This window comes from Bombus pascuorum, chromosome 9 (genome assembly GCF_905332965.1).
Source record: "Bombus pascuorum chromosome 9, iyBomPasc1.1, whole genome shotgun sequence".
Classification (NCBI taxonomy): Eukaryota; Metazoa; Arthropoda; class Insecta; order Hymenoptera; family Apidae; genus Bombus; species Bombus pascuorum.
The window spans coordinates 15,321,812-15,335,523 of record NC_083496.1 but is presented as its reverse complement, the minus strand read 5'-3'; the positions used below and the strand labels follow the sequence as shown (position 1 = coordinate 15,335,523).

General features: G+C 37.6%; 1 protein-coding gene across 1 annotated transcript; it reads left to right on the top strand.

The window, feature by feature from the left end:
• The first annotated feature begins 969 nt into the window (after positions 1–969).
• Positions 970–9,415, top strand: LOC132910442 (IQ and ubiquitin-like domain-containing protein). The gene is made up of 6 exons (XM_060966135.1): positions 970–1,596; positions 3,538–3,779; positions 6,297–6,416; positions 6,491–6,749; positions 6,847–7,193; positions 7,828–9,415. The coding sequence occupies exons 5-6, from the start codon at positions 6,898–6,900 to the stop codon at positions 9,065–9,067; spliced, it is 1,536 nt and encodes a 511-aa protein (XP_060822118.1). The 5' UTR covers positions 970–1,596; positions 3,538–3,779; positions 6,297–6,416; positions 6,491–6,749; positions 6,847–6,897; the 3' UTR covers positions 9,068–9,415.
• The last annotated feature ends 4,297 nt before the right edge of the window (positions 9,416–13,712 follow it).

Sequence of the window (13,712 nt, the reverse complement as noted above, 5' to 3'; positions counted from 1 at the left end):
ATTCTTTGGAAAATCCCCAATACTTTAATCTTTATAAGTTAACCTGATTATAATTGTCCGAGATAAGCGATAATGAGCTTGGGCTGGAGGCGATAACTAGTCGCCGAACGTAGCAGCGGTCACGGGATGAACATTTTACCTAACAGAGGTATAGAATTGCATAGCTCTCCTTAAAAAGAAATAGTTGTACCGATACTTAACAGTAAACATTCCAACTGTCTGCTCCGTGGCTCGCCACACGCAGACCCTATTCTTCGGGTAAGATGACTGCAAAATATCGATGAATCTCCACAGTACATGTTCAGCTAGACTAAGGACCCGCTATAAATCTTAGGACTTAATTAACTAAGGTCCTTCAAACGGACAAACAGTCTTTATCCTAACAGTCTCTAAATCAATCACCTACTACGGGAAGAGACGGGAAATCTGCATCTCCTCACGAACGACGCTTCCCGCTAGCAACTTTCTCTCAAGGGCGGCTAGCATCTTCCTCTAACCACAAATATAGAAATTAACCAATTAACAGCAACGTCCATTTCCCTCACTTTCTGAACGAGGTTTGTCCTCAACAAATCCGATGATCTCGTGCCCTGAGACACACCCCATCATAGTTTTCCTCTGCAGCATCATTGTGACGGAGAGGAACATTCTCGTGTGATCTCGTCAGCGAGTAAAACAACGTCTTTACGATCAGTGGATACTTCACGTTTTTAATCATGAGTCCGACTTAGACTTTGGAAGAAAGTATATTCGTTATCCCGTTGACCGCGGATTCGTTATCGAACCTAAGACCATTGTCATTAGCCTCTAATCACCGCGGTTACTTGTCGATTCTGTAATACTCACACTTGTGCTAATTAACATTACCTCGATTGCATAACAACGATGGCTAATTCCAGAGAATATTTATTACACGCCCCTAACTCTAATTATAATGTGAACGCGACATATACATATAATTAATTGTTATAGAAAATAAGTATATAAAAAGAAAAAAATAGACGATTGCAAGATAGACGATCTTCATCTAGATTTCTTTTGTTGTATCTGGCAACGATCGAGGAGATGTGAGTTGGAGAATGGTGATTTCCTTCTTTTTTTGAGCACGCGATATATAAAATCGAAAAATAATGGACTAGAAAGTGCTTTCGATCGACCAAGCAGGTTGTCATTGGCAACGGTGGATTTAAGGGTTTGACCTTTAAGGTGGTGCAGAAGTCTCTTATATGGATTGCGTCGCATTGAAAGCTTCGTTCTTTCTTTTCTGTCTGATCGTTCCCGCCACCGATTTCACGTTTTTTATCTGTGCAACGATGTCGTTTTGATAAATCTAATAGCATGCGTTATTTCAAGGCACGCTATGCCGCCATCGCCGTTGCAGTCGTTTGCCTCTTGGTCGTTAGTGCACGCGTCGTTGGGCAATTTATAGCTGAAGAAGACGAGAGACGATAAATTTCTCGGTGACGACGACAAATCACGACGAAACGAACGATGAATAATCGCGAGACTAAAAGCAGCTGATAAACAGAGGCGTTAGAAAAGTAACACAGAGCGTTGTAAACTACACAAAACAAGAGGAACATCGAGTGAGTTGAGGTATAGAATAGCTTTTAAAGTAGCTTTAGTGTAGAGTACAACAATATTATTTGAATCCAAAAAAAGACGAATTGCATTTTGCATGCGTTGCATTCATTTACAACTATACTTCGATTCTTTGCTTCTTCTGCTTCTTACATTTATACATTTGCTTTGTCGAATTTTGCATATCACGAGTTAGTTGATATTTTCTCGTTTATCTATGTATAATGAGGATAATTTTTAAATTTAATTATTAATTTATCGTGTATCGATTTTAAGGAAAAGAATCATTTGTTATTCGCGCGTTTCGAGGTAAATGCAGTGTGTTGCGAATCACGTTTACGAATCCATTCTTCTTTTTTTGACGATTGGCGATAGCATTATCAACGACTGTTAATTATCGTTTATTTATCATCGATATGAACGTCCGTTTTGCGAGTTCGTCTCTTTTCTACTTTCTTTTAACGATAACGATTTAATCGAAATATTCAGTAATATTTTCTCTGGTTATATTTTATATTTATATTTATTTATATTTATAAAGTGTATCTTCCGTTAGGTTTGGCTCGAAAATGTTCATTTTCGACGCAGAACTCTTTCGAACGTGAATTTCAATGGAATTTTAACAAAATGGAGTTTTGCAGTTATCGTTTCAGGGTATTGGAATATTATTTTAGAATATTTATATTTGATTTCGAAAAGAAAAAAAACGTTAATCCCGATGGAGGGATGAAAAACCATCCACTCGGTGGTTGAGCGGGGATGCGCTCGCAGATGCAGCGGTTACATTGTCGATTCCCTTTTTGCATTTCTTCACCATTCCAGTCGATTTACTCAAATATTTTTGCATTCGTATCCGATATCTTAGCAACTTTTGTTTTCATTTTCCCATTAAATAATTCATAATTCACGGCGAGTGGAAAATTTTGCAAAATCGCACGTAATAATTTATGGAAACTTCTACTTGGGCGTTCTTTCGATCTTGAAATATTTTCAGATGTTTCTCGTTGCTTGAGAAGATAGATTTTTCTGACAATTTCTTGAAACAAAAATCTCTGTAGAATATGAAGATACATGGTAGCAAACATAAATATTAAAAACCTAAATAAACAATCAAATCCTTGCAATGTAAATAAACAAAGCGAGAACGTTTACGAACAAGTTGGGAGTGTGGACAAATAGAAAATACATCTTCACGGTGTATTTCATAAATTGAGAAGAAATATGATTTATTTTTATTTCTTGTTAACACAAAAAACAGAATTGTGGATAAAACTCGATTCGAAGAAGATGCTTGCTCGCACTTGCTTAGTTGCTGCAATTCGTGTATTTTTGATTTTATCGCCTCCTCGCAGGATCGTGAATGTTTCATGTGCAGATGTACCTTTAGTCAGCTGTTGGCGATCCAATTAAACACAAATTAAATTTCCGTGTTCAGTCGGCCACAAACGTTTAATAAGCGAAATGTAAACACTTAGTTCATGGGACTAGTTTACACGTGCAAAATGAATTCTCCATGTTATTACACGTTCCACGAATTCTAATTAAATTACAATTCGTCCAATGCAAAATCTATAGCGGGTCTTACTATGTATATAGTCCAACCAACCTGCAACCAACTGAGCTTACTATTTCTCTGAAGCCTGCGTATGCTACATACAAATTCAGAAAATCGTAATTTTCATTTTCCATCTTTTATTCCAGTATCATCTTATTCCAGAGTTTCCAATGTTTCCCTGAGCAAGATGAAAGAGAGACAAAGAAAAAGAAAGAGTGAAACATCTGGAACGACCCGTTATTCTATAATGGCTCGATTGAAACTATGTTAAACGAAAGAAGGGGGTAGAAAAAAAAAAAAAAAATAGAAAAGTTAAAATCATGTTGAACGAAATAAGAGGGTGAAAAAAAAGTAGAAATAAACTACACGAGGGCACACATGCGTGTTTTTCTTGTTTAAAGGGCCAAATTATACGCGATGCATTGAATGCATCGACCGTACAACGCTCGCTGGTACACAAGTTTTACGGTCCTCCGCGTTCTCGCCGGTGCATTTCCGCGCACTCCGGAATTACCGGCTGGATTTCCATCAGCCATAAAACCTTGAAGGGTGCATTCCTCTGTTCGCCGCAGATGCTAAAGCTTTAGCCGGCGTTTGGCAGGATAACAAAGAATTAAGCGCCGCTCGGGGCTTGAATTAACAGGTATTTATAATTTGGAGGTCTGTGGAAGTTAAACTTACTCATGTAATACGTCATATCCTTTCGTATCTTTAGTTGTTTAGTTGAGCAAAAAGATAAAAATTAAACTGTTCAGAAAACATATTTTTCGGTGTTTTCTGAGTTATGATATTTATGTTTATGGAAAATTGAATCATAATTTAATCATGATCATAACAGAAGAATATGTTCAGTATGTCTTTGTTATTCTTCTGATGTTAATGTCACTTTTTTATTAAATAATAGAATTTTAATATATTATAAATTGAAAATGAAAACAAGTTGGTAGGTTTATAGTGTATGTTTTTTAAAAATATCTCATAGGTTGACGAAATTTTGTGGAAGACAAAGCTATAATTAGTACTTATCATGATATTTAGTATATGAAACTAATTTCTCCTATGGTTTTATTTCTTGCGTTGTATTCGTAAAAATTTAAATTTTAATACATTTTCATAAATAGCCACAGTCTAGTTATAATTTATTTTAATTGATTGGTCGCGTGGAATAATTTGGCGAACGAAACGATAGTTTTCTGGTTCCAACTTATTTGCAGTCAAATTTACGTTTGCAATACACTTATTCATAATCGAATTTGTGCCAGTCCATGTTCGTTTATGGTGAAATTTATGCTACACTAAGCGGTCGCCGATAACATCTACGTTTATGACTGAATTTATGACGCAATACGCGATACGTCGATGATTGACGTTATACTATTTACGCCGTTTGTCTGTTTCGGTTATCAATGGCTAACTTTATATGGTTATGATTTTTTCATTGGCCATTACGGGGCGAAAACTAACGGGGAAGAAAACATGTGAACAAAGGAACGCGCGGATAAATTGTAAGATAGAAAATATATTTTAAATACTGAAGCGTAAATACAAATCGGAATATAATTGAGCTGATCCAGATCCGCACGCTAGCAGTGTTACCCTATGACTGAAAACCTTGAAGCCAACGTCGCCTATTCACTGTTTATGTTTTGCTTTCGACGCAGTCTTTTGTTTATACGCTGTCGATGGCTTCAGTGCTTGAGAAAACTAAAAGACCAGATGCAGAATTTCCTTAGAAGTTTTTTTTTTTATTTGCGTTTATTTTACAATCAATTCTCGTGGAGAATTTTAAGTAAATTTATCTGGCTTGGTACTATGGCATGATTAATAAGTGTTTATAGTATCTTTGATTCTACTTGAATCTAGTGCTTAGGTCTAAGGTGTAATGTCTTTTTAGCCTGCGGATCTGTTTCGACGTGTCGACTAGTTGAGTAATTAGAAGATTTTGGTGGTTGTTAACTCTTGTGCTGTGTCTATTGCTGAATTTGGATATTTCTTCTTTGACTGTGGGTATCTTGAGGTCGTGATGTATCGTTTCGTTGGTGACGTACCAAGGTGCATCTATTAGGGATCTTAAGGTTTTCGATTGAATTCGTTGAAGAATTTCTATGTTGGAATTACTCGCTGTTCCCTATAGTTGGATTCCATAGGTCCAAACAGATTTTAATATGGCCTTGTATAGTGTAATTTTACTTTGCGTGTTTAAGTTGGAACGTCGGCCGATGAGCCAGTAGAATTTTTTAAATTTTGCTTTGAGTTGTTTGGTTTTATCTAAGATATGTTGTTTCCATGTCAATCTTCTGTCCAGAGTCATGCCCAGATATCTGACTAACTCTTTATCTGGAACAGGTATGTTGTTTATCGTCACCTGTGGGCAAGTTTGTTTTCGTAGCGTGAAAGTTATATGACTGGATTTATTTTCGTTGACTTTGAAGCGCCATTTGTGGAGCCACTCTTCCATAGAGTCGATTCTTAGAAGTGGTGACCACTTCAACACTTCCTTCAAAGGATTAAACACAAATGAAAATGCTGTACCATTAAAAGCATGCTAATTTCTTCAATTATCTTTATTCTAATGGAACTGAAGAATTTTAAATTGATAATTTCCTAAAAACTTTGTTCCATTCTATGTATGCATAAACATTTTTTGTGAATCAGTACAGAGTATACGAATAAGTGATAAGTTCAATAATCGATGTTTAAATTGTATTTAATAGGATCCCACTGCATTGATTGCATTTGCGGTGTTTTATGAGGTTGCCAGATTCACCAGACAGCCTGTTTGCCCTTTGTGATTTCTAATGTCACATCAATGCTTTACACTGCTAATGGCACGTGATTATGTTTACAATGCGCCACGTGGCCTCCAATGATACTGTTCGTTGTTTGTGTAGAGTATCATGTGATTTCTGGTTTGCGATACACTTGTAATGGACAATATCGAATTGCATTTACCCAGCCTAAATGATGGATTCCGTGTAAATTCTACAATTAGATCAAGTGGAATATTGAGTTACGGTAATTGAGATTCAAGGACAACGATCCTTACATTTACTTACAATTCATCTCTTATTTTTTTCAGAGTACAATGGATTCGTTACTTGTATTCCACATTAAAAAGATGAAAGAATAAAAAATATCAAGAAATTTCTTGTATTTCCAGGTGCAGTTTGGTTACAAGAAGGAGAAGCTTCTAGAAGGAAATGATTCTAGATTGAGGAAAGTGAAACGACATAAAGATGTTGCCTCTATTTTACAATCGCTGGTCCTGCATTTTTTCCAGGTATTAATAATCTTATTTATCACAGCAAGAAAAGAAAAAGACAACAAGATTAAGAATCTTTTTGTATTCCAAAGACCAGTTCGATTTTAAAATCAAGAAGAAACTTACAGAAGGAAATTATCCAACGATTGATAGAGGCAAGTAAAACAAAACGATTATCAACGTGCAAAACGACGGTGAAGGTAGGAAGACACGCAAAAACAATTCCGGCGATTAAATCCGAGTAGTCAGTTTCGGTCGCTCTTTCTCTCGTGGAGTCCAACAACGCTCGTTTGGAATTGTAATACGGCGGACGATGCAATCCTCCAAACGAATCCTTTAAATCTTGGCACAGTAATTTTCTTTACTAGCCACATTACCATTATCTTCAGGCTAGCTCTTAGCCGATGGTTATACTTTCACAGCCGCGTTTCTTTTTTCTTTTTTATAGTTAATTCGATCGACCGTGTAGCCATACCACTGATGACTAATTAAAGTTCAAATGGAGAATTCAGAGATGAAAACATACTTAGTTGGCTGGAAACACAAATTGACTGGAACTATTTATCGGAACACGTGCACGCAAACTGACGGCAAAAATGACAAAAGAACGCAGACAAATTTTACGATGGATAAATTTACGAATGTGGAATGTGACGTTGAAGTGCAGACGAATTTCTTTCCTAACGTCCGCGACAGATTTATAACAAGTTTTCGAAATTCCAAGGAACCGAGATTCAAGGATTACTCGAACGAGAAGATTCTAGAGAGCGTCGTAAAGATACAGAGGTTTTACAGGTAAAGTAACGAACGGCGGATATTAAGGTAGCGAGTAGAATACGAGCAGGACAGGGCAGGTTTTCGCCATATCTCGTGACTGGCAGAAATAAAGCCACGAAGCTTCGTTAAATCAGTTATTTTTATTAATTAAGTGCTCTAGCCGGTACGAAGAGAAGCGTACGTAAAGCTCGATGTTGCGGTAAGATACAAAATTTACTCGCGTTGCATAGGTAGGTCAAAGAGAAACTGGTTAAGAGAACAGAATTTCTCTGTTCCGGGGCTCGAAACTTTCTCACGCCATTTGCAATAATTTAACGTAATGTAGATCAATTTTAAACCTCTCCAACTTTATCGAATTGTTACTTTGATTAACTTACACAGTTTTACAATTCGAAGTATTAGTTTAGTACTTGGCGCTTAATGCTCTCCACTGACTTTTCACCCGATGAAATATTTCCAAGAGCCCAGCTTTCAACCCCCGAACTTCGCCAAACCGTCTGCTCCCTAAAATCCTTTGGATTTCCTCGAATCGAACGTGTCAACGAAGAACACAGCGCGCACACGAGCTCGTAACTCCGTGGCGTAAACTTTTGGCGACGAACAAAATCTCCGAGGAACACCTGTTCAAACGTCTGTTCGACGTTGCCCGCAGAGCTCACCGCGGCCGGCAAACCACGATCTCGTCGAGCGGCGTTTCAGCCGGCGCTAAGAACACGAACCGGCAGCAAATACAGCCAGTACCGAGATTCTATCGCAGCCGGGATTTCGTGATACTAAACCGCACGTCGCCGAGTACCAGGGCGGACTTCGAGTTGCTGTACAATCTGCTGGATCGTTGGCGTATCCACGAGACGAAGAGTGCGAGTGAACAGCTGTTCGTGTCGTCCAGGATCGCATTGTGCAGTTTAATCCTATCAAAGGAAGTAGAGCTATTGCGAGCTATTGATTCGAGGAAAACTACTATCAAATTAAAAAAGAGAGAGCAATCATACAGAAACTTCTTGGATGAGTTGTGCAAACCTGTCGTATGGAAAACCAGTCATGGAGAATCGATTCCTGTAATCACGCCATTTGTACAGCACGCCAGATGCTTTAGAGACAAGTTCGAAGAGTTGTCGAAGGAAAATATGAGTGTTAAGGAAAGAATTGAGATGTTGTCTAAATTGAGAGACGATATAGAGCCTCATACGTGTAAGGAATCTGATGAACTGGTACGTTTGTTGAATCAAGAGATTGATCTGTTGACTCGTAACGTGGAGGAAAGTAAGTTGAATTGGTTAAGAAGTGGCCTGAGGATGGCTTTTTTGAGACTGGCAAGGGAGTCCTTGAGAAACGAGCGAGAGGATTCGAGGCTGATCAGTTGGTTCCGGACCAGTTGTAAAACCATCTGCAGGAGCTGCGGCAGACTATTGCCTCTCGAGAAGTTCCCACGCGAGAAATGGTCCCGTTCCTCTTCGTGCAATTACTGTCTCTACGTGAGAATTCGCACTGGGCCTCGGCTCGTATACGAGCCGTATCAAAGACTTCTTCGTGATGTAAGACGTCGCGAAGCTAGAATCTATTGTTACACCAGTCTGGCTTTTGTTATTGATGCAAAAGCTGTTTACCATTTGGTGAACGATATTTGGCACGGGAAATCGGCCATTTCTGAAAACGATAATTTAGAGGAGTTGAGGTTGGTGAGATTTCGAAATGACGAAGAGTGGTCACCGTGGAATTGTCTTTTATTAACCGTGAAGGAAGCCTCGTTGCATCGAAAGGTAGTTGACCTCGATAAGTTTTACGGACCGATGATACTACAAAAGTTCTGCACGAAGAATCTTCAGGCCAAACTTCGGTTCGAGTTCGTGGCAAAATTCAAGAACCTTCGTGGGAATAAACAATGCTATTAAACGCTCATTTATTATTGTTCTTCGTGGGAAGTTAATTAGCAAGTTGCGGATATTTTCTTCAGCGTATAGTAAAAGGATAGAGTAAAGAAAGCGAAGTTTGATATCACGTTGAGAGTGTTGAGCGAATAGTTAGATGCTGAGAATATTTAATTCGTAAACATGGAATATTTAGTATAAAATAAAAGTATTTTCATGATCGTCTAAATTTATTCAATATGAAAAATCTATCACCTTACCTCCACGCGATCTCAATAGAAAGATATTAGGGGATAGCAAGTACCGTGTATTTCTTGAAGCATCCAATAAATAATTATTCTTATAGTAACTTTTACATCAACAAAAAAGGATGTTATTTGTATCTTTTATTTTTCATCGTAGTCAAAAGTCATCCGACTTTTTTAGTTCTGTTTGTGTGCAAGTTTATTAAAAGAATAACATCGACACCGAAATGTGATTTTCTCATTTAAGAAAGTTTAAAGTTGATATTATATTGGTATTATGGTATATTATATTATCTTCTCTCATATGTGTTATAGGAGAATTTTTCGAAGTGAAACTGAAGAAGATTTCTATTGTACGTTTCTTTTTCAGCAATCCTGCAATCTGTTTCTGTAATTTCATTCTGGATAATCCTAAACATTTTCCAACCATTAGACGAAGGTCCAGTTTTATGGAGGGGAAGTAAAAAAGATATCCATGTATTTATCCTTACAATTTAAAAAGATGGAAAACAGTAATAAAGCCCAACGAAATGGTCGTCTTATGGTTTATCGCAGGGTGCGTAACGCGCATGTCCTCATAAAAATGCCAACTTTTATTTCCTGGTGAACTGTGTCGTAACGTGAAAATGTTCCGTGATTTAAATTTAAAACCGTAACCTCGTGAAAGTTATTCGTTTAAAATTTTAATTTTTAGACGAGGTCTACGATCATGTGATTCCAATTGTTTATCAGAAATTGTTAAAATACTACATCAAAATGTATATAGGACGTGTAATGTCATAATGGATCTTATTCCTTCTGCAGTCAAGGCTTCTAATATAGATAAGGAATATGAGACCGCATTCAATTTGCTTAATAAATGTATTCACTGAAGAAGCTTTCAGTTGTATACGACGTTTGATCAAATGGTCGCTAAGCCAATGCCATAAATTTCAAATAAACTGTCGAGTCGTTCCGCGTCAAAGCGATTAAATTGACCGTAGTACCATCTCTGATATAACACATACACAACACTTTTTGAATGTTCCGTTATCTATTCACTAAATCGATCTAGTCGCTTATAAATAAATCTATTAATCCATTTGTTTAATCGACCATTCGCGGAGAGACGCGATCGCGAGAAAACACGTCAACGGGAGTCGTAAATTCCCGTTACGATTAGATAATCGACGCCACTATACTGATCGATCCCCTTATTTCTATTAGGATAATAAGGGTGGTTCAATTAAGTTTACACTGAATTAACACGTATAAACTAATGTTTATTCCAACAACTTTGTAAAAATGTATAGACGATAATTACGCTGATGCGTAGGTACAAGTTAAATAAATGATTGATTTAAGGGTAGAGGCTCTTATTCGCCTCGCACTCAGACCCGACAATTGCGTCCTCTACTCTCCAGCGAGGTCTCGACTCTATGGAAGAGTGGTTCCACAAATGGCGCTTCAAAGTCAACGAAAACAAATTCAGCCACATAACTTCTACGCTACGAAAACAAATTTGCTCACAGGTGACGATAAACAATATACCTATTCCAGATAAAGAGTCAGTCAGATATCTGGGCATGACTCTGGACAGAAGATTGACATAGAAACAACAGATCTTAGATAAAACCAAACAACTCAAAGCAAAATTTAAGAAATTCTACTGACTCATCGGCCGACGTTCCAACTTAAACACGCAAAGTAAAATTACATTATACAAGGCCATATTAAAACCTGTTTGGACCTATGGAATCCAACTATGGGGAACAGCAAGTAATTCCAACATAGAAATTCTTCAACGATTCCAATCGAAAACCTTAAGATCTCTGATAGATGCACCTTGGTACGTCACCAACGAAACGATACATCACGACCTCAAGATACCCACAGTCAAAGAGAAATTATCTAAATTCAGCAATAGACACAGCACAGGAGTTAACAACCACCAAAACCCTCTAATTACTCAACTGCTCGACGCGTCGGAACAAATTCGCAAGCTAAAAAGACATTACACCTTAGACCTAAGCGCTAGATTCAAATAGAATCAAACATACTATAAACACGTATTAATTATGTCATAGTACCACGTCAGATAAATTTACTTAAAATTCTCTAACGAGGATTGATTGTAAAATAAAAAAAATAGGGTGGAGGCTCGTTACAGATATGTGTTGACTATTCTAACGGCGAAGAATGAATAAGTTAGGTTTAGTGACGATGCTGTGTCGGAGGAAAGCTAGTGATGGGAGTGTCTAGCGCACGGGACCATCGGATTTGTTAATGACATTTTTGATTGGCTAAGAAGAAGGTTGATAGGCTAGGAAGGGTCTTAGCCGCCCTCGATAGAAAGTTGATAGTAGGAAGCATCGTATGTGAGAAAAACTAACTTTCCGGCGTTTTCTCGTAGTAAACCATAAACCTTAGAAAACGCTTTCAAATAAAAAGATCTTTGTTCGGTCTGAAGGACTTTAGCTAAAATTCCCGAAATTTATGGACGGTCCTTAAGACTATTGAGGGTACGCAATAAGGATGTGTGGACATCTGAATGCTAACGAGAATTGATTGTAAAATAAACGCAAATAAAATAAAAAATCTTGCCCGCGGTGTGTGGCCTTGTGTAGGTAGAGTGTCGCCGACGTAACACCATTATCTCTAAAAAGTGAAAGTAGCTTAAATGCTGATTGGATATTAATCGAACGTTCAAATTGAATTTTCATTTATGAATAAGTTAATTGTAATTGTTTGAAATTCAAAGTCTACATGAAGCATTTAGTTTGGTAGTTTGTGTGATAACAGATAATAACAGAAACGTTAACTGTCGCAGATAATGTCACCGCGTTTACTATAGAACGCGGCTAAGTAGTTTAGGACTGCATGTGGTCAGACACAAAGTTTAATGTAAGATGATTAACTCTCAATGCGATAAACACATGTTAAATATAGTACGGGACGCAACTATGTCAAATTGACGTAGCAGCCTCTTCCTATGATATACAAAGATCAAATGATCGCTTGTGAAACTGTAATTGTCCAATGTAATTGTCAAATGTTCATTTCGTAAAATAAGGGTACAAAAAAGCGACAACAATGGAGGAACAGCACGATATTCTACGAATGCCCATTAAACGGCCTTTTCAACGTTGTTGGAACTGTTCGAAAACTAGGGGAAACACCGGAAACTCTCTAGAGCGATCTGCAGCAATGTTGCAAACTACAAAATTACTTCCTGTCACTTTGCAACGATGCTTGGAAAGTTCAGTGATGTTCGTGAAATTGGAGACTACATTATAGATCGTGTTTTCTTTTCGTAGAATAAACATTGTCTTTTAACGAATTAATCGTACAGGTGGATTCTAACGGGACCGGACGTCGCACAGATATAGAGTTTTCGTCTTGGTGAATGCATAAACAAGTAGCGTCTTTCACGGAGAAGGAAGACGGTCACGATATTCAGCGAAGAATTGTCAAAGTGAATTGAGTTGCCAGAACTTCTCTCCCCCAGCGAACTTTTCGATTATTTGAAATTATGGCAGCTCCCTGGAGAAGTAGAAGGAGATTTTCAACGATTTGTCCCTGTGGAAAGCTCTTCCATCGTATTCACGATAAGATATTATCATCGATTTCTTTTAATAATTTGTCAAGTGGTCGAAAAATTCGATCTCGTATGGATTTATCGCGATAAACGTGGAATTTTAAAAGTTGAAACTGAATTATCGATACTTGAAGGAACTAATTACAAAGTCGAAGTCGAAGACAGAAGTTCAGCAGCGGACAGGAAGAAATCATTTTGCAATTATAGAACGTAAACTTCAGTCAGCTCACGATTTAATCAACTGGTCTGATGCAGTTTTGATTGCTACCTCTGATCTAATCGAATTGTTCACTTTCATCGTTACTTTCATTATTTCTACGCTTCAACGTGGAAATTATGTCTGCAATTTCGGTTGATTCGATTGCAATCGTTGGTGAGGAGGATTGAGGAGAAGATGTCGAATCGATGAATCGTTTAATTTGTACTAATAATGTAGGCATGTGTTTAACGAGTTGCCTTTAACGACGAGATATACGACATCGATAGATTAAAGCTTTCAATTAATTAGCCATCGAATGGCAAACGATTAATCATTTCTATTGATAGTGGCTAGTGAAAGGAAACTAATAAACCGAAATGGGGTTGTAGCAACGATTAATTTTAATTTTTTTTCAATCCCCTACCTCTATTCTGATTGGGAGTCTGTCCTCGGTGAACCAATAACGCGACAAATCGATACATACCTACACACGGATTCGATTATAGCCAGGTTACAGGCGAATTTTCAACTTTTTACCAGGCCCGTACGTCGATAGTTTCGCCATCGATTAATCATTTCTTTCAATTAAACAACCGACGAAAGTTAATAAACCGAAAAATGGGCTCTGTTACAGTCATCAATTTAAAT